At 47.1% G+C, this 24,576-nt stretch overlaps 1 protein-coding gene and 1 pseudogene across 3 annotated transcripts in view; one reads left to right on the forward strand and one right to left on the reverse strand.

Annotated features, from left to right (window-relative positions):
- Positions 1-1,642, forward strand: part of LOC140522517 (pepsin A-like) — a 39,235-nt pseudogene extending 37,593 nt beyond the window's left edge.
- Positions 1,643-4,622: 2,980 nt separating this feature from the next.
- Positions 4,623-24,576, reverse strand: part of VWCE (von Willebrand factor C and EGF domains) — a 30,480-nt gene continuing 10,526 nt past the window's right edge. For 2 of the 3 annotated variants that reach the window (XM_072638805.1, XM_072638804.1), the window contains exons 5-20: positions 23,906-24,022; positions 22,430-22,546; positions 20,404-20,532; positions 17,003-17,472; positions 16,819-16,912; positions 15,513-15,595; positions 14,706-14,793; positions 13,454-13,539; positions 13,029-13,146; positions 12,011-12,096; positions 10,923-11,019; positions 9,110-9,192; positions 8,274-8,364; positions 7,425-7,507; positions 6,646-6,736; positions 4,623-5,903 (exon numbers count right to left, since the gene is read on the reverse strand). In XM_072638805.1, the coding sequence (XP_072494906.1) occupies positions 5,272-5,903; positions 6,646-6,736; positions 7,425-7,507; positions 8,274-8,364; positions 9,110-9,192; positions 10,923-11,019; positions 12,011-12,096; positions 13,029-13,146; positions 13,454-13,539; positions 14,706-14,793; positions 15,513-15,595; positions 16,819-16,912; positions 17,003-17,472; positions 20,404-20,532; positions 22,430-22,546; positions 23,906-24,022 (2,465 nt within the window). In that variant the 3' untranslated portion in view covers positions 4,623-5,271. The remainder of the gene's footprint in view (positions 5,904-6,645; positions 6,737-7,424; positions 7,508-8,273; positions 8,365-9,109; positions 9,193-10,922; positions 11,020-12,010; positions 12,097-13,028; positions 13,147-13,453; positions 13,540-14,705; positions 14,794-15,512; positions 15,596-16,818; positions 16,913-17,002; positions 17,473-20,403; positions 20,533-22,429; positions 22,547-23,905; positions 24,023-24,576) is intronic. The other variant, XM_072638806.1, reaches the window with a different exon arrangement.

The following is a 24,576-nucleotide window of genomic DNA, read 5'->3' on the forward strand; positions in this document are numbered from 1 at the left end:
TGGCTTGGAGGCATCTCAAGGAGATGTGGCAGCTGCCTTTGGTTATCTGAAGGGTGCTTGTGTCAAGGAGAGCAGTCTGTTCTTCTTAGTTCCAGTGGTAAGAACTAGGAGCAATGGATGGAATCACAAAGGGAAAGATTTAGAGTGGACGTAAGGAAAATTGGAGTGAATCATTGGAGCTGTCCAGCAGTAGAAGGAGCTGCCTCAGGGGGGACTGACTTCTTCGTCACTGGAGGTCTTGAAGCAAAGATTGGGTAACCACTAGTGAGACATATTATGCAAGGGATTCTTATCCAGGTCTTAGGGGTGAGGCAGCTGCTTTGGATTTCTGTGTTTCTGTGCCATTTCAAGTATCAGCCAATATGGAGAGAAGGAAGATTATTAAGGGACTCTTCCCGTGGTCTTGAAATCACAACTGGCAATCTCCAATCCTATTCTTAAGGCCAGCTCTCTCTCTGTCTCTCCCTTTTCCTTTCCCCCTTTTCTCTCTTTCCACTTCTCTCTGTCTCTCTTTCTCTCTGCCTCTTTCCCCCTTTCCCTCTTTCTTTTCCTTTTGTTTGTCTCTGTCTCTCTGTCCCTCCCTGTCTTTCTGTCTCTGTCTCTCTCTGTCTCTCTGTATCTCTGTCTCTTTGTCTCTCTCCCAGTATCACAATGAATGAAAACATTATTGCTTGCATTGAGGGGCTGTCAGGCTATCATGGACACTGGGACTTCACTGGTAGTTGGCCCTGTCAATGGAATCGCCAACATCCAGTCCGCCATAGGAGTCAGTCAGAATGCCAACAGCAAGGTAAAAGAGTGATGATCCCAAGTGCCCCACTCTAGAGTGACCCTTAGCAGTCTCCCTTGTCTCCTTCCCATCTCAGATGGGAGTCAGCTGTTCTTCCATCAGTAGTTTGCCACCAATCATGTTCAACATCAATGGTGTAGAGTACCCTGTGCCTGCTAATGGCTACATCAGTAAGGAAGCCAAAGGCAAATTGACCCTGAGACCTCCAATGGACTGCCAATATTATCATGGGTGCTCCATGTTCCATCCCCAGAACAATTTTACATTTACTTACCTTTGTACATTTTGTCTCCTTCCCTCAGTAGAACACAAGTTTCAAGAAGTAACATGGACCAATGTAGTAGGAAAACCTGGGTTCAAATTTTGCCTTGGATATTTATGAACTGTATGACCCTGGTCATGTCTTTTAACTTAACTAGGCTCTACTTTCTTCAACTGTAAAATAATGTGGTTGGATTCAATAGCCTCAAAGATCCCTTCCTATTCTAAACCAATGAACCTAGAAGGTCTTTGAGACCAAGTGTCATTGGACAGCCTTGTTTGGGGATCCAGCAGAGCAAAGAGAGATTAGAAACCCTGATAATTGGCTATTCTTTGACTAAAAAGTCCCCTGGAAGTTCTTGACTGCTGCCTTGGAGAGCTAGGTCATCCTTCCTTCATCGCCCACCATGCATCCCACCTATGGTCTTAGCATTCTCTCTTGGGCCTCCTTCCCCAGAACAGTGAAGGCTGCACAACTTCTCAACAATGAACTCAGACCTGTGGATCCTCAGGGACACCTTTATGCACCAGTACTTCATCATCTTCAACAGAGGAAAAGACCAGATTGGCCTGGCAAGCCTGGCCAATTGAGAGTTGGCCCTCTTGGGACTTTGGAGTGACTTGCCCAATCCCCTTCAAGTTCCCAGTATCTATAGTTCAATCAAGTGCTCCTCCGCTGGGATGGTGGATTGGATGTAGAGCCCTGGGTGTTAATAAAACAAAGAGTAATAAAGAGGAAACTAGCCCATGGACTTGCTTCTCTTTCATCCCTATTTCTATGCCACATTATTGGGTTACAACACTAAGGGTATGGGAAATAAGAGACAAGGGCTAAGGTGGTGAAGTGGAGAGAATTCTGGATTTGGAATCAAGAAGACCAAGGTTTGCTGTCCAGTTCTGCTATTTAGGACTTTCTGTGTGACCTTGGCTGAGTCACTCTTTGGGCCTCAGTCTATCCTTCTATAGACAATGGAAGAGTTATATATCTAGATGGCCTCTGTGTCCCTTCTAGACTCAAAAACTCTACTACCTTTTTCCCACCTGCATAGTCAACTACAAAAATCAAGTAACACATCTTGTGATTCCACTGATAGAGGGAACTCTCAGACAAGGAATGAGGGACATATGAGAACGGGTTTAATTGCCTCGATTTTGCTCCAAAATGTCCCCAGATTTCCGTTATCCCAGGAGTATTCCATCTTCCCATCTTCCCTAGAGCAGCAGTCAAAGCTTGTCAATATATTTCTCACACCAAAATGTTTCCTAGCCAAATGGAAAATGTGGCATAGTACATAGAGTGCTAGTATTGCAATCAGAAAGAATGAAATTCAAATCCTGCTTCAGATTCTTCATAGCTATGTGTAAAGCAAGTTACTTTACCTTTCTCAGTCTCAGTTTTCTCATCTATAACGTAGATATAAATATAGCACCTACCTCACAACATTGGTGGGAGGATCAAATGAGAGAACAAATGGAAGGCACTTTGTGAATCTAAAAGTACCATATGAATACTATTAATAGTTAGCTAAGTGTGTCTGGGAAATTCTAGTCTACAATGTCAGGAATCTCAGCATCAGAGACCATCTAGTTTAACTCAGATAGAAAAACAAACGAATCTTCATTGTCATATTAGGTGAGAATTCAACCTCTATCTGAGAGCCTCTAGTAAGGGGGATCCTGCTATCTCCCAAGACAGCCCATACTCCCTTTGGACAGCTCTGATTGGTAGGATTATGACATACCAGGTGTGGAGTCAGGAAGACTCATCCTCCTAAATTTAAATCAGACACTTACTAGCTATGTGACCCTGGGCAGGTCACTTCACTTTGCTGGCCTCAGTTGCCTACTCTATAAAATGAACTGGAGGAAGAAATGACAAACTACTCCAGTATCTGTGAAGAAAACCCCAAATGAGGAATGGAGAGTTGGACATGACTGAAAAATGGTTCTTCTTACATCCTGTTCACATTTGCCTCCTTGAAACACCCCCTCACCCCCTGGAGCTGTGCCACACAAACCCAGTTCCTCTTCCCTGCGACAGTGCATCAGGTACTCGACTGAAATGAGTCTGCTCTTCTGCTACGTGCATCTCCCCATGTCTGGTAACCAAGCTGTATGACATGGGCTCAGAGTTCTCCCCCAGTCTCCTTGCCCTTCTCAAGACTCTGGCTCATCACTGTCCTTCCTGAATTGGCAAAACCCAATACTTCAGATGAGGTCTGAGTAGGACAGACAATAGTGACTTTAGCTCCTCTACTGACATGCTTTTCTTCTCTGAATTCTTGCCAAGTCTAGGCAAGAGGATCTCTGGTCCCAACTACTAAAGGTCAAAAAAAAAAAGGTTTGTCAGGATAAAGATCTGAGCTCTCTGCCCCCATCTGGGACACCACAATATGCCCAAAGTCAGCTTTAGCTGCTTAGAAGGAAGAGATGCCTTAGAAGGAAGAGATTTGCTGCTATTTTGTGGGAGGAGATGGTGTGAGGAGTCAAGAATAGAAAAGTTTGTTCCCAGACTGGTAAAGACACTTCAAAGCTTTTGGGGGTAAAAACATTTGGGGTCTTTGGCTAAAAACCAGATCCTGTTATCCCTCACAAGTCCTCCTTCCAAACATTCACATCTCATCCCTAAAAACAAATCTCCTAAAATGAATCAATCCACCTACTGAAAGGCAGGTCTCTCTAGGACCTTCCTGTTCCCTGGGTCTTCACACACTCCTTGTCCTCCAAGGTTGGCTGTTCTCCTTCCATTTCTTGGAATCCCTCATTCCTTCAAAACTCAGCTGGCGACCTTCGGTGATCCTTCCAGTGGTTGGCGCCTCCTCCACCCACCAAATCACTTCATAGTTTCATCATATTTACTTATATGTGTATATACAGTTTACCTTCTACAGAGTAGAAGTCTGTTGAGGGCAAGAACCATTTCATTTTGGTCTTTGCATCTTGGCATACAGTAGGTGCTTAATGCTTGTTCAATTGGATTGAACTGAATCTGACTTCTATTCAAGATGCAATAACCAATCAATCCACATTTATTTATTAAGCACCTACAGAATGTCAGGCACTCTTGCCAGGCCCCAGGAATACAATGCAAGGAATGAAGCACTCTCTCCTCTCCAGGAGCTTTTGGCCCTCTACAAGGAATGTCCTTTCCCCATGCTCCATATGTCAGGGTATGCAAGGTTTGGTTGCTGAACTGGGGGGTTCCCCTCAGATTACAGGAAGAGGCTTTCCCCCAGATGAGAACACAGAGGTGAAGATATGATTTTTCTTCTTCTACAACAGTGTGACCCTGGACAATTTCCTGAATTTCTCAAAGCTCTAAGCCAATTCTGTTCAGAACATAAATTGGAAAAAAGGTGCCAACCTGCATTGGCAGAGGGGGTTTCTTCATCAGGGAGTTTCTTAAGCCAAGCAAATCAAAGATTCCATTTTTTTATTCCCATGTCTTAGAATATAGCTATCAATTCCCATCTAAACTCTCCATGGTCTCTGACTATTCTCACCTCCAATTATTGGTGGGGAGGAAGATGAGAAAGAGAGAGGGGCAGGATTGAGTAGGACAAGCTTGGGGTAACTGAGAAAACTTTTAATTGTCAAACCTCAGGTTAAGAATGAGGGTCCGGGTGTTACACAACCACAAGGAAGTCTTTGAAGCTGATCCCCACCTGGTCCAGCTCCAACACCTCCTCTAACTCTTCTCAAATTCCCGACCTTCCCGAGGAAATCAAAGATGAGGTTGGGAAGATGATCTGACAAGATGAGAGAGGCCTCGGTCTGCTTCCTTCTACCATCTGCCTGCGCTCTATGATGTCTGGGAGAAATGCAGGATCTGGGGTTCATCCAACTTGCCATTCCTGTCAAGAATGGGCTTGGTACCCTTGGGGTCAATGGAAGCTCAGTGGGAGGTAATCCTTTCCCCATCCCTTTTACTGGGACATCTCAAAAAGCAATCCCAAGTACTCCTTGGACCAGGAATCAATCTCAATCTCAATCTGTGTCTGTCTGTCTGTCTGTCTGTCTCTCTCTCTCTCAATCTCTCTCTCTCTCTCTCTCTCTCTCTCTCAATCTCTCTCTCTCTCAATCTCTCTCTCACTCTCTCTCTCTCTCTCCCTCTCTCTCTCCCCCCTCTTCCCTATCTCCTTCTCTCCCCCTCTCCTCCCCCCTCTCTCTCTCCATTCCGCACCTGGCACAGTACTCCAAACAAGACCCCGTTATACACATTATACATTCTGCTCTCTTTCCTGGGAGGGATGCTCTGTAGGCTTCTGCCAGGAAGAGCTGGGAGAAGCTGTAGAGGAGGAAGAGAGTCTAGCAATGTTGGGAGAGGACCCAGGAAGCATTGAACTGACTGTGGGGGGCTCTGAAGGGTCCTGCTTGGTCTCAACAGGCCCAGAAGATCTCATCATTTTGATGATGGATGGCGAAAGTCCCCTGGATCCTGAATGGGCATGAAGGGTTCCCCGAACCCTAGACGGTGGGAGGGAGGTCACTGACAAGGCAGGCAGAGACGGAGGAGCCTCTGGGGAGGCAGGAGGTAGATGAGAGGCTCCTGGTGTGAAGTGATCAAGGCACAAGGCCCCTGGGGAGGAACAAGAACCTAGAAAAGCTCTTGGCTGTTGCAGGGGCAGGCGAGACGGCTCTGGCCCCAAGGGCTCTGTGGGCAAAGTCTCTACAGCAGATGTGTTCTTTCTCAACAGGACCTGGAGGTAATGAGGTTTTTTACTTTGAGCATCAGCTTGAGGGACTCCACGGCAGATGCTGCAGTTTTGGGGGGTCACAGCTGCTTCTCCAGGGCTCCGGGCAGCTTTGGGTAGAGAGAGCTCAGGCATTCCTTCCACGCCAAGTAAGACCCCTGAAGGTTTTGGAGCAGGTGGGAGAAGGAAATAAAGTCGGTATAAATATTACCCTACTGCTACCCCCAGGCCCAGGTCTGCCAGGCCCTGAGCACCTCCTGCTATTTGGATGGACTTCAACCGACATTGTCTGCTCCCTTAGGGAAGGGCTTGTGTTTGGAGGCAACTGGCAACACACTGAAGCAACCACAGCACCTGGAGTCAGGAAGACCTGAGTTCTAATCCTACCTCTGACTCTTAACTGCAATTTGACCACTGGCAAGTCACCTAACCTCTGTCAGTCTCAGTTTCCTTATTTGTAAAAATAGGCATAATAACAGCACTTGTCTCCCAGGCTTATTGTGAAAATAGAGAAATAATACCTATAAAACCTTAAAGCAGCAACAAATAATAGCTATTATGTTTTTTCTTTGTCTTTTCTTGGATCCTCAGCACTTTGCATAGGGTCTAGAACATAGTAAGTGCCAAATGAATTCTTGTTGACTGCTATTGCCTGACTAAACATGAAAGAATGCTGACTTTGGAGTCAAAAGGACCTTGCCTCAAGTTCCAGCTCTGTCATTTCTACCCAGCATGACCTTTGGCAAATCACTTCCCCACCTTGGGCCTCAGTTTCCACATCTGTAAAATGGGGTGGGGGGCATGCCTGGATTCAATGGCCTCTGAAGTTCCTGTCTGCTGTGACAGTCTTTGACTCCAAGAAGAGGAAGGTGACACAAAGGCCTAAGGGGAGGGTCTCACCTTGGCAGGAGGTACAGCAGTCCCCTGAAGCTGGAACCAGGTCAGCACAGGCTGGCTGGCAGGTGACCTTCTCACAGCTCACCTCCCCAAGCTGCATGAACAGGAAAGAACCAGTGAGTCATCTTGCCCAGAGGAATGCCTTTCAGGACCTCTGTCCCCAGGCCTCCAAATCAAAATATTCCCACTTAGAGCAAGAAAAACAGACCCACCCTAGCCCCTGCCCAGGAGAAGACAGCTAGCAGAGAACAACAGCGAGACAGGGTGGTCCAATGCAAAGCACACTGGCTCTCAAGTCAGAGGGCCTGGGTTCAAATCTTGCATCAAAGTATAGATTTAGATCTGGAAAGGACCTCAGACCCCTCTCATTTTACAGATGAGGAAACTGAGGCTCAAAGCGGGGAAGTGACTTGCCCACATAGATTTTAAAGGTCTGTGGCAGCATTGGAACTCAGGTCTTCCTTATTCCAAATTCAGTGCTCCACCCACTGAGCCACAGAAATGACCTTATGACTTTCGGTCAAGCTGTCTCCTCTCTGTGGGCCTTAGTTACCTCATCTGTAAAATGAGGCAGTTGGTCTGTATGACTTCTGAGGTCCTTTCTGGCTCTGAAATCTATGACCCATTTTAAATCAAGCATTTCCTATCATTCTGGGTTCCCAAAAGAAAAACGAAAAGGGTAGGGGTCAATAGCTTTTGAGGGTGATGTGGAGAGACATTAAAAGGTCTAAGAAAGGAGGGATGGGCCAGGAATGTCTCCAACAGGTCCTCTCTCCATTCACCTGGCAGATACAGCGAGTACAGGGCTCATTCTCCAGCAAGAACACCTGCCCATTGCCCACCTTTCTTCCCTCATAGTTGCAGTCTGCAGAAGGAAAGAAGAAACAGGACCAGTATGAGCAGCAGGTGCTCAACCCAGAGCCACAGAACATTTCAATCCCATCACCATCTGGCTCCAACCTACCTTTTCAGCATATTATACATCATTCCTGTTCATGCATTCTACATTCAGGCCATCTCTCACCTCTGTGCCTTTGCCTAGGCTGTGCCCATGTCTAAAATGTCTATACTCTGTCTTACCTCTGTGTCTTAGAATATCAAACTTTCTCCAAAGTTCATCTCAAATGCCATTCCTTGAAGAAGCCTTCCTTGATACTGCTCCCCCAATTTCTAGTATTCCCCCCCTGAAATTACTGTCTTTAGTTTGTATGTATTTTAAGAGGCCCAAAGACATAACAGATTGTTATCCTAGCTGTCAGGAAGACCTAAATTCAAATGCAACCTCAGACACTTATTAGCTGTGTGACCCTGGGCAAGTCACTTAACTTCTGTTTGCCCTAATCCACTGGAGAAGGAAGTGGCAAATCATTCCAGTATTTTTGCCAAGAAAACCCTGTGGACAATAGGATCTGTAGGGTCATAAAGATGCAATTGAACAACTTATTATATACACATACACAGAGAGAGAATTACATGTTTATTTCCTCCCAACAGAAGGTAACCTCCCTTAAGGCAGAGCCAGTTTCCTTTTTGTCTCTGTATTTCAGTACCTTGAACCCCGTCTGACACCCAGTAGTTGATGAATAAATGAATGATGAGCACAAAGGTGCCTGAGGGGGCTGCTCACTCACCATGGCAGACAGGGCAGCATTCTCCCTCGGGGTGGAATGGGTAGGTACAGGAAATGAGGCAATCCATGGGGGAGCAGGCCACGGAACCCAGCTACAAGACACAGAAATACATCAGGACTTTCTACAGGGGCTCTAGGGAGCCCTGGGGGTCATGGAGTTTAATAGAACCCTTCCAGTTCACCCATTTTACAGCCCAGGAAACTGAGGCCAAGAGTAAACATCCAAGATGACCCAGGGAATAAAGAGGAAGAAGCTGGGATTTGAACCTAAGGCCTTGATGCTATTGGAAAAGTCTGGGCAGGTGGCTGTGATCGTAGAGAAATGGAGCTCCCATTCTGCTAAGAGAGGCAGGCCTTGAGAAGCAGGTTGGGAGGTGGTAGAAGTATGAAACCCCCTGCAAGGAAGGTTATGTCATACCCCTTCAAATATGGGGGCTTCACTCTCTATAACAAGGGATCCAGCAACTCTTGGTCAGCCTTAGGAGCTCTTTGACGTCCTGGGGTCTGAGTTCAAGAGGTCACTGGCCTGCTAGAGCTATTCTGGAAGGTGGTCACATATTGTCCAAGGTAGCCATGGGGGGAAATCTGCCCCTTTGCCCTTTTACAAAGGATGGGAGGGAGGGAGTAGCTGGAGGCTGCTGGTGTCCACAGAGGTCTAGACAGAGCTGAGTTGGACCATTAACCAAAGGCAGGTCCGTGACCACTTCCTGTGGGAGAGGGGAGGTTGCAAATGCACATCTGCTGGTGTCAGCACTAATGTTAGCCCATCAGTGGTTTCCTACAGCACAGGGTGTAAAAATGGAGAGGAAGCCGCTGCCCCCTCCAGATCCATCATACCAGACAGATGCAGCTCAGACAAGGATCCAGCACAGAAGGGAAGGTTTCATTGTTATAGAATATTCTTCCCGTGTAGGTACAACCTGTGAGGGGAGGGGAAACAAAAAGGCTGGATCAAAGTGACCTTCTGTGACACTCCCAGGAGTGTGTCATTACAGATCTGGGTCCCACATGATGACATCCGTCCAGCTTGCCTCTCTCTCCAAATCCATTTCCCTGTTAAGGCTGGATTCCATTCTGGGCCTTTTTTTTCCACTTGGTTTGTCAAGTCAATTAACCCCAGTTCAATTTCACAAATATTTGTCAGTTACCTAACATGGGCTTGACACTAGAAACAGAAAGATACAAATGAACTACCCCCTGGCCACAAAAAGTTTCCATTCTACTGTTGGAATATGTCATGGATACAACTAGATACAAAGTGTATCCAAAGTAATACATAGGAAGTTCCAGAGGGAGAATATAATTATTTAGGAGAGGGGCAGGCAGAATCGGGGAAGGTTTCCTGTAGGAAGTAGCACTTTGAAGAAAGCTTGGGGTTCCAGAAATAGAATCTAGAACCCAGTGGAATAAACCTCTCCTTTCTTCTAAGTGGATACCCCCAGTCCAAAATCCCCTACAGGGTCTGACATCATGGAGCTCTAACCATCATCTTCCCCCTCCCCACCCAGCCCCCATGACTCTCCCTAAAGCCCAGCAGCGGATCCTTCAAGGCTCAAGTGGGTCCTCAAGAGCTCCAGTCCCAGAGACACTGTCCCACTCCTGATGAGCCCCTCATTTTATTATCTGCATTGTACATTTTGCAACTGGATGCTATTTAACTGGTCATTTTACATAGCTCACTAACTACATGCAAGTCTTAATTCCCCAAGCCAGTTATGAGCTTGGGAGGCCACTGAGTTCATTTCAAGGTGCTGTCTAAATTCCAAGCCGAGAAGCACCAATCCAGGCACTGAGTGAATTGAATGGAGCACTAGCATCATGCATTGTGGAGGCTGGATGGGACCTTGGCAATCACTTAGTTAGTCAAACTCCTCATTTTACAGATGAGGAAATGCAGAGGGGGATTGCCCAGACTTACTTTAAAACTCTGGTCTTTGATAAGCTATTTTAATGAATTTGTAATCAATCAAAAAGCATTCACTAAGTGCCTACAATGTTCCAGGTACTGAGTCAAGGGCTAGGGATACAAAGAAAGGCCAAAAATTGTCCCTGTTCTCAAAGGGCTCCCATTCAGGAGACAAAACAGAAATAAGTAGCACATCCAAGATGCAATGCAGATTAGATGGAAGGTAACCTGAGAGAGAAAGGCTTCCTGCAGAAGGGCTTCCTCCCATGATCACCTCATGAGACAGACACTCTCTCCACTGATGCAGATAGCGGCCCATCCTATGAGATTCTTGTCTGTGTCCTTCTTCTCTTGTATTCTCTACAGGGGGACCATCCAGCACTCTGGGAATCTTCCTCTAGTTCCCTTGACACTGTGTACCAGCCAATGGTAAAGCTGAGATGGATGGAAGCATTTACTCTCTGGGGCTTCAGTTTCCTCATTTATAAAGTAGGGACTAAATGGCCTCTAGCTCTAGATCTAGGACATGATGCCCAGCACTCAACACAGAGCCTAGTACCCAACAGGAACTTAATAAATGTTTATTGTCTGGCTTCCTGGATGGATGTCCTTCAAGATCCCTCCTGGTTCCATCATAATCCTGACTCCATGACCTTAGCTCTCCAAGCTCCCAACCCAATGCAGTTAGGACAAGTTGAGTTCTAGAGGGAACTTGGGAAGTAGAGGATGTCCCTTCTCCCTTACCTGCTGAGCAGTCGGGGCAGCACTGGCCTGGGATCCGAATAGGATGTGGGCAGGTCTCCACACAGTCGGTCCTCTCACAGCTCACAGAACCATCTGCCTGAAAGAAGGAGGCACTTGACAGAATCCCCTGAGGTGGTGCCTGAAGCCAGGACTGGCTTTCTCACCACTCCACCCATTCAGAAAGAGGAAAGCTGTCCAAGGGGCTAGCTAGCTCCAGAAGGAAGCAACTCCAATTCCAAACAAAAGAAAGAGCCAAATCAAAGCTTGCCCATCCATACCAGAGAAGGACATCAAAACTCTGTCCCATTAACACAGCAAAATCCCAGAACTCCACTTGGCAGGCAGATTGTTCCCACACAGAATCAGAAGCTGAAGCCAGTCCAATTCATCACCAACATTGGAGGACCCATTCACCCCGACCTTACAGAGTACAGGAAGCCCCTCTTTTACATATCATTTCAACAGAAATGCAAGTTTTGTCAAAGGACAGTGGCCCAGCACTGAAAGGATCTGAAGAATGCTTACCAATGCTTTGGGCAAACTGGCACTGAGGTTTGTGAACTCAGCTCACTCACAATGGCTTGGAAAGCATGTGCAGTGATAGGGTGTCTCTCTTCTCAGGAGATCATGACTCAAAGGGACCATAGAGGAAGGGGTGAGGAACCCCTTCATTTTACAGATGAGGAAACTGAGTCTCTGGAAGTTCAAGTCACTTGCCCAAGGTCAGAAAGCCAGAAGATATCAAAAGGCAGGACTGGAACTCAGGGGTTCCTGAGGACTGGGTCCGCTCTCTACCACTATACCACATGGCCTCTCATGTTGATTTTTTTTCAACAGAAGTATTTGGGTATATGGCTAACCTTCCTTTCCCCAAATTTGATTTCACGGAATGCCCTAGGTCCTGACCTACTGCTCAACAAAGGGACTAGGCAGCTATACAAGAGCTAATGAGAAGGCAGCCAGAAGCCAGCAACAAGGACAGGACCCTGGAGAAGGCCAGGTAACAAGTGGGAGCAGGAGCCTTTCTGTCTGGACCAAGCTGGGGAGAACAGATAAAGCTGAGTGAGGTAGAACAGGTTGTCATTCACCTGGCAAATGCATAACTCACAGGGATCACCAGGGGACCAGATCTGTCCAATGGGAAATTCAATTCCATTGTCATCCAGAGAGCAGCCTGCCCACAAGGAAAGAAGCAAAAGACACCGAGGGTAAGGGAATGAATTGGGGAGAGAAGAAGGGAAGGAATGCACATGGGGGAGGATGGGTATGCCAACGGGACTGGGCAAGGACCAGAGTTAGCAAGTGTCTCACAGGAGCTCAGAGTGGGAAGGAAGACACTATCTAGTCCAACCTTGTTGTTGGTCAGTTGTTTCAGTTGTGTCTGACTTTCTGTGATCTCCTTTGGGATTTTTTTGGCAAAGATACTGGAGTAGTTTGACATTTCCTTCTCCAACTCATTTTACAAATGAGAAAACTGAGGCAAACAGGGCAAAGTAACTTGCCCAGAATCACCGAGCTAGTAAACGTCTAAGACTGGATTTGAATTTAGGTCTTCCTGACCTCTGGGCCAGCGCTCCATGCTACTGTGACAGCTAGCTTATTAGAGCTGTAGAAAAGAATGTGCCTTCCATGGAGGTAGTGAGTTCCCCATCCCTGGAGGTCTTTCAGCAGAGCCCAAATGATTACCTGCTAAGGCCATCTGTCAGGATAGGGCACTGAATTAAATCCTGGAATCATAGAATCTTGGAATTGGAAGAGACCTCAGAGACCATCTATACAAGAATCTACACTGCAAGTAGTAATCTCATCTTTGCCTGAAGACCTCAAGACCCCAGGTCTTTTTCAGATGACTTATTTTCTAGCCATACCTCCTCCATCTTATACATGTGAAGTTGACTTTTTGGACCCTACTATAGGACTTTACATTTATCCCTATTGAATTCCATCTTGTTGGATTTGGGCCAGTGTTTTAACCTGCCCAGGTCTGTTTGAATCTGGGCTATCATGTAAATGGTCTCTAAGGTCCCTGCCAACCTTGAGATTCTAGGATTCAGCCAAGGGGTCTAGGGGAGAGGGAGGAAGGAAGGGTCTCTGGGCCATCCTCACCTGATATTGGTGTGGGCTCTCGGCAGGTGAAGCAACACTGGCCTGGGCCCAATTGCCATTCCTCTCTTGGACAGTCCAGCTCTGGGCAAGGTGTGAAGGAACACTGAACTTCCCCATTCTGCAAGAGAGGCAGAGGATGGAGGGACAGCAACAGACAGTAGCTTCCACAATTCTTCCTGCAGCCTATTCTAAGGGTGGGAACTGAGAGCCAGGCTCTGAAATTGATCTCACTCTTCTGTTCCTCATCTTTTGCCTTGACCATGTAGATAGAAACTCCCACCAACAACAACAAAATGACATGAGTTTGTGGGGAAAATGAGAGAGCTAGGAACTGTCATCGACCTCATCCCTTCCGTGGTTTTAGTCACCCACCATCCCCCAGGAGAGCTATTAGGGAACAGAGCCAGGGCCAGCCACTTCCTTACCTGACAGACACAGCTGGTACATTCGTCCCCATCCCCACTGAACTCAGCTCCCTCTGGGTAGAACTGGCCATGAAAATAGCATCTTACTGCAAAGGAGAAACATGTCAAGTCTTCTGCACACCAGCAGCTCAGGAAGAGGAAAGATGGAGCACTGTGGGAGGGCAAGGGCCCACTGCTAGCCAGCAGCTAGAGCTCATGGGCTCTGACTCCAAGGTCAGTATGACTTCCACTGAACAATGGGGCCTTTCAAAAGAGGAAATGACTTGTCCAAGGCCACTGCCTTTCCAAGAGTCAGGACTTCAATGGAGTACTAACTCTGCCCAGTCCTCAAGGTCACCTTTCTCATGAGATCAGAGCATCTCCCAAATGGTAAATATATCCTGTCAAATTGCTAAGGTTCACATGTACAAAAATATTTATAGCAGTTCTCTTTGTGGTGGCCAAAAACTGGAAATCAAGGAGAAGCCCATCAACTGGAGAGTGGTTGAACAAGTTGTGGTCTCTAAATGTAACAGCATACTATTGTGCTATAAGAAATGATGAACAGAAAGACTTCAGAGAGGCCTGGAAAAACTTATATGAACTGATGCTGAGTGAAAGGAGCAGAACCAGGAGAACTTTGTGCACAGCAATGACCACAATGTGCAAGGAATTTTTCTGGCAGAGTTAGCCCTTCACAGTAATGCAAGGACCTAAAACATTCCCAGTGGACTCTTGAGGCCTTCCACATCCAGAGAAAGAACTGTGGAATTGGATCACAGAATGAAGCAGAATATTTTCTCCTGTGTTATGTTTTGGTTTGGTTTCTCTCATGGTTTCTCCTATTCATTTTAATTCTTCTATGCAACATGACTAATATGAAAATGTGTTTAATAAGAATGCACATGTAGAACTCATATAAGATTGCACGCCGTCTCAGGAAGGAAGAGGGGAGGGAGGGGGAGAAAATCTAAGTCTTATGGAAGTGATTGTAGAACACTGAAAACAAATAAACTAATTTTAAAAAATTGCTAAGGTCACACCAGCTGCTTGTCGCATCATAGAAACCAAGTTTTAAAAAAAATGTTTTGAAAGCCATATCAGTGAGAGAAGGGCCCCCTCTGCCCGGGTTTTGCTCCCTCTCTAGCAGCTGTTCCATTTTAAATACACACCAGTGTCTACAATGTTGAGAATCCTATCTTCAGATTGGAAAATATTTGTAGCCTGGATTGGTCGAGGGCAGAGAGAGACCAAATAAGTCAAAGAAACCTACCTGGGCTGCAGGGACAGCAGTCAGACTGCGGAGGGGTCAGGCAAGGACCGGGAGGACACTCTGGGGCAATGCATGACACGTTCCCAGCCTGTGTGTGTGATGGGGGGAGTTGAATGAGGAACAGGCCCAGGGGCTTTCAAGCCCCCTGGTTTTTTCTCCTCTCCATGACATGCTCAGCCCTTCTGCCCATGCATAATGCCTCTTGACCAACTAGAATCTTCAGGATATTGAGAGGCATGGAGGTGGGCATGCCCACTGGGTTTCCATCAAATTCATTATTAGCAATTTCATTGTGCCAACTGACCCCCTGACAATACACTTTTGCATATCAACTGGGCCAGAAAGTGAGCAGACCTACTTAACAGGAAACCTTCCCAGTAGGCCCTGTTGGGGTTACAGGTCCACCATACTCCCAGTGTTTACACGCTGACTCCCTTATTACATTGGCAAATATTTTGCCTGGAGAGAGATCAGCCTCATTGGCTGGAGGTTTCCTCAGGAGTCTTCTCTCCCTCCCTTCCTAACCAGATGGATTGTGTTTGCTGGTTAACTCTTTTCTGCCTGCTGAGGGCATCCCTGCCTTGGAGGACCTTGAGAAGAAGGAGCCCTCCTCCCAGTAGGGGCTATCTCCACCCTGGCATGTCTCCAAATGGGATCTTAGAGCCTCATCCACAGCAAGATGGAGAGCCCACCGTGTGCTGAACCAGTTTGTGCCCTTTCCCCTTTAATGTTCTGGGCCTCCTAGGATTCCCCAGAGAACTAAGGAAACAGTCCTTGGGAGCTGGGTGGGGAAGGCGACACACTTACGAGACAGACACACACAGTGCAGTTCTCATTGGGAGGGGAGAACACATCCCCTTCGGCTCTGGGCAAACCATCATGAAAACAACCTGGAGAAACAAGGAGGAAATGGAGCCACCCAGGGCTAGTCTGCCACAAATGGGGGAAAGGGGAAGGGCCCTGCCTGATGAAGAGGGAAGAGGGGACCCCCTCCAGCCACTTGGATCAAAGAAAACTTGGAAAGAATCATCCATCAACCAATGTGGAACTCATTAAGCCACATCCCCCAAGGGTTAGCCATGGCGGCACCAGAAAGGACCTCCTTCAGATGCTGTGCAGTGCAGTCTACACACAGCCCTCCTTCCACAAGGCAGGGGAGAGGGGATGCTCTTGTGTGTCGGGTTAATGAGGACCATGATGGAGGCAGAGAGAGGGGAAGCCTGGGGCCTGAGAACACACACACACACACACACACACGCATACACACATACACATACATACACACACCCTTCTGTTTGGAGGTGAATCCAAGGCAAGCATCCTAGTCACAGTGCCCTCCCTATACGCCTCCTCCTGAGTATCCTCAAGTTACTCCTCAACCTTCTCAGCTGCAGCACCGACAGCTGGCCTTAAAGTCAGAAAATCACCTTCCCCATCTGGAAAGTGCACAGAAAAATGCCTGCCATTCCTATAAGAAAGAGTTGTGTTTGTCAAATGAGAGGCCATGGGATGCAAAAGCCCATGGAATTTGGAGTCAGGGGACCTGGGTTCAATTCACAGGGTCAGAGATTTAAAACAGGAGGGACCTTGGAGGCCATTAGTTGGCTCCCTGGTTTTATAGATGAGGAAACAGGCCAACAGAGGTCAGTGACTGGCCCAGGGTCACACAGCTAGGAAATATCTGAGGCTGGATTTGAACGCAGTTTACCTCCACCCTTGCTGCTTAGCTCTCCAATCTTTCTGCCCGGGTCCTTGGCTGTACAGGTTGGACGGCACAGCCAGTGAGGTCCCAAGGCTCAAGTCTCATGATTCTCTGACTCTCAGAAGCTTAAATAGGTGACTAATAATACCTGGTGATGACACGACACGCTTTGCAAGTGTTTGCTCACTTGACCCTCACAACAGCAGTGGAAGGTGCTATCATTATGGCCATTTTTAAGATGAGGAGACTGAGGGTCAAGCAGGTCGAGGGACCTGCCCAAGGTCACACAGCCAGTTAAAGTCTAAGATAGGATTTAACTTCAGGCCCTATTTCCTGACCACGTCTGGCACTGCCAAGATGGGGGGAGGCTTGGCCCCACCAAAGATAGCAACCCTTTGAACTAGTCCTCACCTGAACAATCGGGACAGCACCCACCATCCCGGGAGGGCAGTGGGTGAGAACAGGTGGCTTTACACCTCATTTTCTCACAAGTCACCTCGCCATCCTACAAAAGGAAATACCAGTTACCACCCAAGCCACTGGCAGAGAAAGGCACCAGGGCTAAATGAGACAGGGCTTGACTGCTTGCACCCACCTGGCACTCACAGTGCCAGCACCCAGGCTCACTCCAGCGGCTCCCCGACTCACGGATAGTTCCTTGGTGCCAACAGGGGGAAGGCACCAGTGAAGGTCGAGAGGTCGAGGGGCCCCTGGGAGGGGAAGGGGTCCTTGCTGCTTCTCCGTGTAAGAGAGAAGGAGGCAGCAGACCTGCCAGTACGGATGGTTTCACCATTCTTCCATGGGAGGAGGAACTAGAAGATGGGGTGGCCACTGCAGCTGAGGACATCAGTGGCTGGGTAGAGGTGGAGGAGGTGGGCGGTGCTGAGGTCGGCATCAGGAGAGGAGTTGTTTTGATTACTGGTGGGGGGCCAGGTGCCCGGGATGGAGGGCCGTGGCCAGGAGGCAGGGCGGGTGGGCCAGACTCTGGAAAAAGTAACAGCATCTTTGGGGGGTGCTGGAGAGATTGGAGGATGGCCGAGGGGGCGAGCACAGCCTTCGGAAATGCTGAAAAAGAAAGCACCAGGGAGTCAGCTTCCCCCAGGGAGAATCAGGCTCCTGGAGGGCAGAGAGGGCTTCACAGAACCATAGAATTTCAGTTAGAAGGACCTCGGTGGCCTTCTAATCTAACCCACACCCAAAGCATGGTCAGCCCACTTAGTACTTAGACCTCCAAGGAGGGGGACCCACCCCCTCTCAAGACCACCCATTACATTGGTGAGGAGCTCTAAGTGTGAGGAAGGTTTTCTGGGCCTAAATGTCCCCCTCTCCAGTCTCCCCTGATTATTCCTCATCAGCATACTGGAACCAAGCTAATCCCACTTCCACAGGACAGGCTTTCAAATGCGAACCATAGTCCTACATCCCCTTTGAAAGTTCTCCTCTAGGAGAAACCTCCCTACATCCTAAGCCAGGGTCCATCAACTTATCTTTTCTTTATAATGTTTTGATGAAGATTCCTGTATATTCCCTTTTTTTAATTTATTTTTTCTTTATTTTAATTTCTGCATTTAAAAATATCATTCTGAGAAGGGATCCATAGGCTCACCACAAAGTGGGCCATGACACAGAAAGCAGAAGTTACGACCCCCTGTTTGGAACGCTGGGCAATATGGTGCCCCCTCCAAGTCCATCATCCCCATGCAGGGCGCCCCCTGCTGGACGCTCTCCACCTCATCAATGCCTTTCCTAACCTGCAGCCACTCAGCACAGAACAGAAAACTCCAAAGAACCGCCTCCTGCAACTCTCCCCATAGTAGTTATTTCTCCCAAGAGCCAGTCCGAAAAAGTGCCATCCCTCTTCCACGTGGCTACACTCCACATGTACAGATAGCTACCTTGTCTGCCTTGAGTTTTTTCTTGTATAATTAACTGTCATCTCCTGCCATTACAATGGAAGTGCTTTAAGAATTGGGATTGTTTCACCTTCTTCCAGGTAGTACAAAGGATAGAGTGGTGGATATGGGAGTCAGGAAGACCTGAGTTCAAACCCGGCCTCTGACAGTTACTAATGGTAATTAGGCATCTGTTACCAGACAAATTACTCAGCTTCTCTGTGTCTCAGTTTTCTCATCTATAAAATGGGAGTGGGACGGAGGCTAACAACTTTCTCTAAGGTCCTTTTCCCCCTCTTAGTCTATTAATATGCCACAAAATAGGTGTTTAACAAACACTTGCTGACTGATTGAAAAACATCCCCATTTCTTCCAGCCAATCCTGAAATAGATCAGGCCCTTTGCTAACCTGTTCACCTTCCAAATTGATTTTCCCAATAAAGAGGTCAGTACAGGGACTGGTCCTAAGAAACAAAATCTTTTCCCAGTACCCCCAGTTCTTTATCTCCAACTGTTCCCTCCAGATGAACCCAAGCCCCCTTGATCTCCTCAGGAACATTCCTCTCACTCCACATCCTAGAACTGGCACACCAAGAAGCAAGAAAGGAGGAGGAGGAGGGGAGAGGAAGGTCAGCTGCTTTCCTGGGCTTCCCACCAATGGCTGCAGCTGCCTCCTTCCAGCTGAGAGCAGTACAAAGGGCACTGTCCCTACAGGTCACTGGGCTAATGCCCCACTGCTCTCTGGGATAGAGCCACCCTGGGAAGGGAGAGAAGGAGGGAGCAGGGAGGATAGAAATAAGGGGGAAGGATGAGCTTCAGAGATCCATAGATGAGAACAAAGCAAGACATGTTGGAGAAAGTGAGGGGTAGAAGAGAGATGCAATTTTAAAAAGTTGAGCTAATAAGCATTTATTAAGAGCTTATTATATTTAGAGCTCTGCTATGCTCTAGAAGAAAAGATCAGTAATAAAACATTTAAAAAAATTTTAAAAGAGAAAACAAAAAGTTCAGAAAGAGATGCAAATAGGCCAGTTTTGTTACTACCTAAAGTTATTGTACTTTTAAAAAAAAACACTGGGTACAAAAGGTCATAGTCTTATAAATAATCCTCTCCCTTGTTCTTCATTGTACGCTGAAATCTTTAAGTTCATAACTTTAAAAAAAGAAAATAATTTTTAAAGAAAGGGAAGAAGAAAGAAAAGGAGGAATGAAAGGAGGAGAAAAAAGGGGAAAGAGAAGGCATTTAATCGAAATATTTTAGAAATAAGGAGGAAAGGGGCAGCTAGATGGCACAGTGGATGGGGCACTGGCACTTGAATCGGGAGGGACCTCAGACACTTACTAGCTGTGTGACCCTGGGCAAGTTACTTAACCCCAATTGCCTTAAAAAAAAGAGAGAGAGAGTGAGAGAGAAAACAAGGAAAGAAATGGAGGAAAGGGAGAGGACAAATGAACAAGGGATTAGAAAAGACAAAGTCCCTAACTCCTGGAACTTTCTAAACCACCAATCCCCAAGAGTCAAGAGGGACTTCAGAGGCCAGTGAGTCCAGTCGAGTCCATCTGTCAAGACCAAGGATTCATCACCCTTTTTGTGTGCCACACTTCTCCGGTGAAGCTCCGGGGAAGCTTATGGACCCCTTCTCAGAATGTTTTTTAAATGCATAGAATCACAAAGGAAACTGCTATATTGAAATATAGTTATCAAAATATTTTTAAAGAAACATTCACAGACCAGAGGTAAAGTCCTACTTCTACAAATATCTGACAAATAGTCCTCCAGAATTTGGTACAATGATTGGTACATAGTAGATACTTAATAAATGCTTGTGGATTGATTGAATTAGAAGACCCAGATTTTATTTTATTAAGACACCTAATTAAGCACCCACTGTGTACCAGGCACTGCGCTAGGACCCAGAAACACAAAAACAAAAATGAAAGATTTCTAGCCTTCACGGAGGTTTCGTTGTGATGTCCATCATGGACCTCCATGCCAGGTCCAGTTTCCACTATCAGTGCCTACTTGTACTCCCTGGGGTCAGGCAGAGCAAAGCTAAGCCTCCTTCCACCTACCAGGCCTTCAGAGAAAGAAGAGGATGCTCACCCTCACAGGAGGCCCTGTCTGCACTCAGGCGGAAGCCAGCCCGGCAGGCACAGCGGAAGCTCCCCACAGTGTTCTGGCAGGCGTGATGACAGACGCGCCTCTCTGGTGGTCGGCGACACTCGTTCACATCTGCAGAAGACCCCCCCCCCCACCATGCATCCACGGAGGATCCTCATCCAGCCCAGGGCTTCCCAGCAAGGCCCCTCACCCACTGTTCCCGACCACCACAGACTGGAGATCTGGAGGCCCCTGTTCCTAGTCCCCTTCCCTGCCCCACATGGCCAGTGGTGGACTGGGCCTTCAATGCCACACCAAGGCATTGGATGCTACTCAAACAGCTATCCCTACACCCCTGTAGTTATCACCGTGTCCTTAAAGGTTATGCAGGTGGTACAATGGATAGAGCAGAAGGCCTGGAGTGAGGAAGACCTGAGTTCAAATCCAGTCTCAGACACTTACTAGCTGTGTGACTCTGGGCAAGTCACTTAACCTTAACCTCAGTTTGTTCATCTGTAAAATGGGGGTAATAATAGTCCCGATCTGCCAGGACTATTGTGAGGATCCAATGAGATCATACTCGCAAAGGGCTTAGCAGTGCCAGACACATGTATGTGCCATATAAATGTTAGTTATTACACATGTAGTTGACAATAGGCATGTTCAAAAACACTCCCACCTCATACACAGATCTAGCCACAGCCCATGCACTTCTGTGATTCACCTGCTGGACAAACCCTCACAGGTCATTAAGGTCAATCCCATCATTTTTACTGAGGCCCTGGGGGTCGGTCAGATAAATTCCCAAGGTCATTTGAGTAGAAAAAAGCTTTTTCTCATGACCTGAAGAGGCCATGCACTTTTGAGGGAAAGTCACTGAACTTGGTGAGATGGACATGAATCTGAAATCCCAGCTTGGCCACTTACTGTTTGTGTGACCCCAACTCACATGATGATAATAACAACAAAACACTTTCATTCACTGAGTACTTTAAGATTCACAAAGCACTTTACACATCCCACTGGATTCTTAGAAGTAGCCTGTGAGGCAGATAAAGACAGTTAGGTGACTTGCCCAGGGTCACAGCCAGAAACTATCTGAAGTGGATTCGAATTCAAGTCTTCCTGACCCCCAGTCTAGCCTTCCTGGGGAAGTGCACCACCCAGCTGCTTCCCTCTGACAGTGCTAACAAGCTCAGAAGGGCATTTTAAAATCCCTGAGTTACTGAAAATATGAATCCACTCTGAGGCATGACTATGTCTGTGGCTGGGACCTTTTCAAGGACAAAGGACAAAGGACCCAGCCTCCAGCTCCCTCATCCATCCACTGAGGAGCTTGGACACATTCTAGAGTCATGTGATGAGAATGGAGCCAAGCTTAAGGCTGACCCCTGGAAGTCCCCCTCCCCAGTGCTCATGCATTGAAAAACACAGGGCTCAGGACTCCTCTGACCCAAAGGAATTCGATGTGTTATGGCCATCAGCAAGGACAGTGACCACCCTCAGGGATACCTAAGCTGAGGAGCAGTATGGGAGCAAGTTCACTTGATGAAAGTTATCAAAGGCCATGGACCCATAGACTTTGGGTCTTATGGGTCATTCGGTCCAATCCCCATTGTTTGTTTTACTTTTTTTTTTCTGAAGTTAATAAACTCCAAATCAAATGAGGATTGCACTTGAAAATACCTTGCCTTTTTAAGTAAATAATAAATTTTAGCGTGTAGCTTTCAATGGTGTCTTGCTTCTCTTTGATTCCTCATTTGGCGGAAAGGGAGTGCCAACTCAGTCTGTCCCGCCCTCACTTTCTTCCACTCATTTGCATGTTGTCTCCTCTACTGGACTGTAAGCATCTTCAGAGCAGGGAGGGGGGTTTTGCCTTTCTTGGTATGGCCAGAGATTAGTAAGCACAGAGCCCAGCACATAGTAAAGGCTTATTCTGCCCTGTAGCTGGGACTCAGCCCCGGATTCACCGGGTAAGTGAAGATCAAAAGGATTGTTGTGGGAATGCCCCTCGCCCACCAAGCCTCACCTATACAGGAGTGCCGGTTTCCATGGAGATAGAAGCCTGTTCGGCAGGAGCATCTATAGCTGCCAATGCTGTTCTGGCAGCCCTGCTGACAAGGGACCCCCATGCACTCATCAGTGTCTGAAAGGGTAAGACACCAGGAGGTCAAAAGCACATCAGTCCCAACACTTGCTGCCTACCTGAAGAGCTGTAACCAAGGCAGACAGCCAAGGCTCTGTCCAAGGAGCTGATCTCTGAAGGGGCCCCCTTCCTCTGAGGGAGTCCATGCCTTTCCATCCTTGGCCAGACCTTGCAGGGAGTGGGGAGGAGTGACCAGGTTTTACAGACATCCAAGGAGATGGAACAGAAACCACACAACCCCCTCCACCTGCTCAGACTGCCTGAGCTATTTTTGTCCTAGGTTAAAAAATTTCTGGTTACCCCTATGCCCACATACTCTAACCTTAGGGATGCCAAGACAAAAGTGGAACACAGGACCTGCCTTCAAGGAGTTTAAATTCTATATCTGTTCTTATTCCCAAAGCCAGGACTGGCTCAACCCCCCTCACCCCCACACTCCAGTCTATCCTCCACGAAGCTGCTAAAGTACTTTTCCTTAAGCATAGTATTGATCAGGCAATCCCCTCCTCAGCAAATGCCAGTGGCTCCCTCTCACTTCTAGGATCAAAGATACACTCTTCTGGTTGGTTTTTAAAACTCCACGCAGTTTTGCCCAACCACTTGCCTCCAGGAGCAAATAAGAGATCGGTTTTTTTGGCATTCAAATCACTTCATCGCCATCCCCCTCCCCCCACCCCAGCCTTTCCAGTCTTCATATATCTTCCCAACACATCCACTTTGATCCAGTGACACTGGCCTTCTCTGACTGCATTGGTCTCTCTCTGACCACCTCCCATGCCTCTGCCTCCAGACCTCTTTGGCTTCCTGTAAGTCCCAACTAAAATCCCACCTTCTACAGAAAACTTTGCCCAACCCCTCTTAATTCCAATGCCTTCCCTGTTTAATTACTTCCTATTTATCTTGTATACATCTTGTTCTGCATAGATTTGTTTCTCTCTAGTCTCCTCCCCCCTTATATTGTAAGCTCCTTTAGGGCAGGGTCTGTCTTTTGTCTCTGTATCCCCAGTGATTAGGACAGTACCATGGCTTGCTTGATGGATTTAAGTATCCCAGAGTTAAACAAGATGACTGTTGACTTTGATTCCAAATCTGAGATTCCATGACTTCCTCTCCAACTGCTATCATTCACAGAGGCTCTTGGAAAGTAGTGGGCTCCTTTCCCCTCCAATGGCCTCATTTCTCTCCTCAAGGTCATGCCTCACCTCAAAGCTCCCCTTGGCCCTTCCTGCCTTTGCTCTTAGACAGATACCATCCTCCCTCTTGCTCTCTCCTCAGTCCTTGTTCTGTCTCCTGACTAGACCTCGGATAGTTTCCATAGGATCCACCCAAGTTCCCAAGCTTCTTCTTTGGGGGACTCACCCTGGCAGCTGTGTCGGTCAGCGGAGAGTTGCATCCCTGGTCCACACTCACATACAAACCCTCCTTCCGTGTTCACACACAGACCCTCACAGGAGGAGCTTAAGCATTCATCAATGTCTGGGAAGGAAAAACAACACAGAAAGCTTGTGGTTGTTAGGAAGATTTTCTGACAATAAAGCCATCAACCCAGAAGAAGGACTCAAAGAATCTAGAATTGGCAGAGTATTAGAGAAAGATAAATTTGAGTGGATTCTGGACTGGTTGAATGAATAAACTCAAAGTACAAAAGAAGATCTCCGGTGGAGTGCCCCAGGGATCTATGTTTGTCGCTGTGATGGTTACCATTTTCATCAATGACTTGGATGAAGATATAAACAAAATACTCACCAAATTCGCAGACGATAATTAGAATGTCATTAATTAATGTCATCAATTAGAATGTAAGCTCTTTTGGTATTTATAGCACCAGAACTTAGTACAGGCACATAGTAAGTACTTAATAAATGCCCCTTAATTCACAATTCAGTCATTCGTAGTACAAGACCAGGACGGATCATTAACACACTCTAATGTTACAGAACTGAGAATTCCAAGATGTCTCAGCAAATGATATACAACATTAGACTGAACCAAAGTGGGGAAATGTAACATGGAAATAAATGATCCAGAGT

This window comes from Notamacropus eugenii, chromosome 2 (genome assembly GCF_028372415.1).
Source record: "Notamacropus eugenii isolate mMacEug1 chromosome 2, mMacEug1.pri_v2, whole genome shotgun sequence".
In the NCBI taxonomy this organism is placed as follows: Eukaryota; Metazoa; Chordata; class Mammalia; order Diprotodontia; family Macropodidae; genus Notamacropus; species Notamacropus eugenii.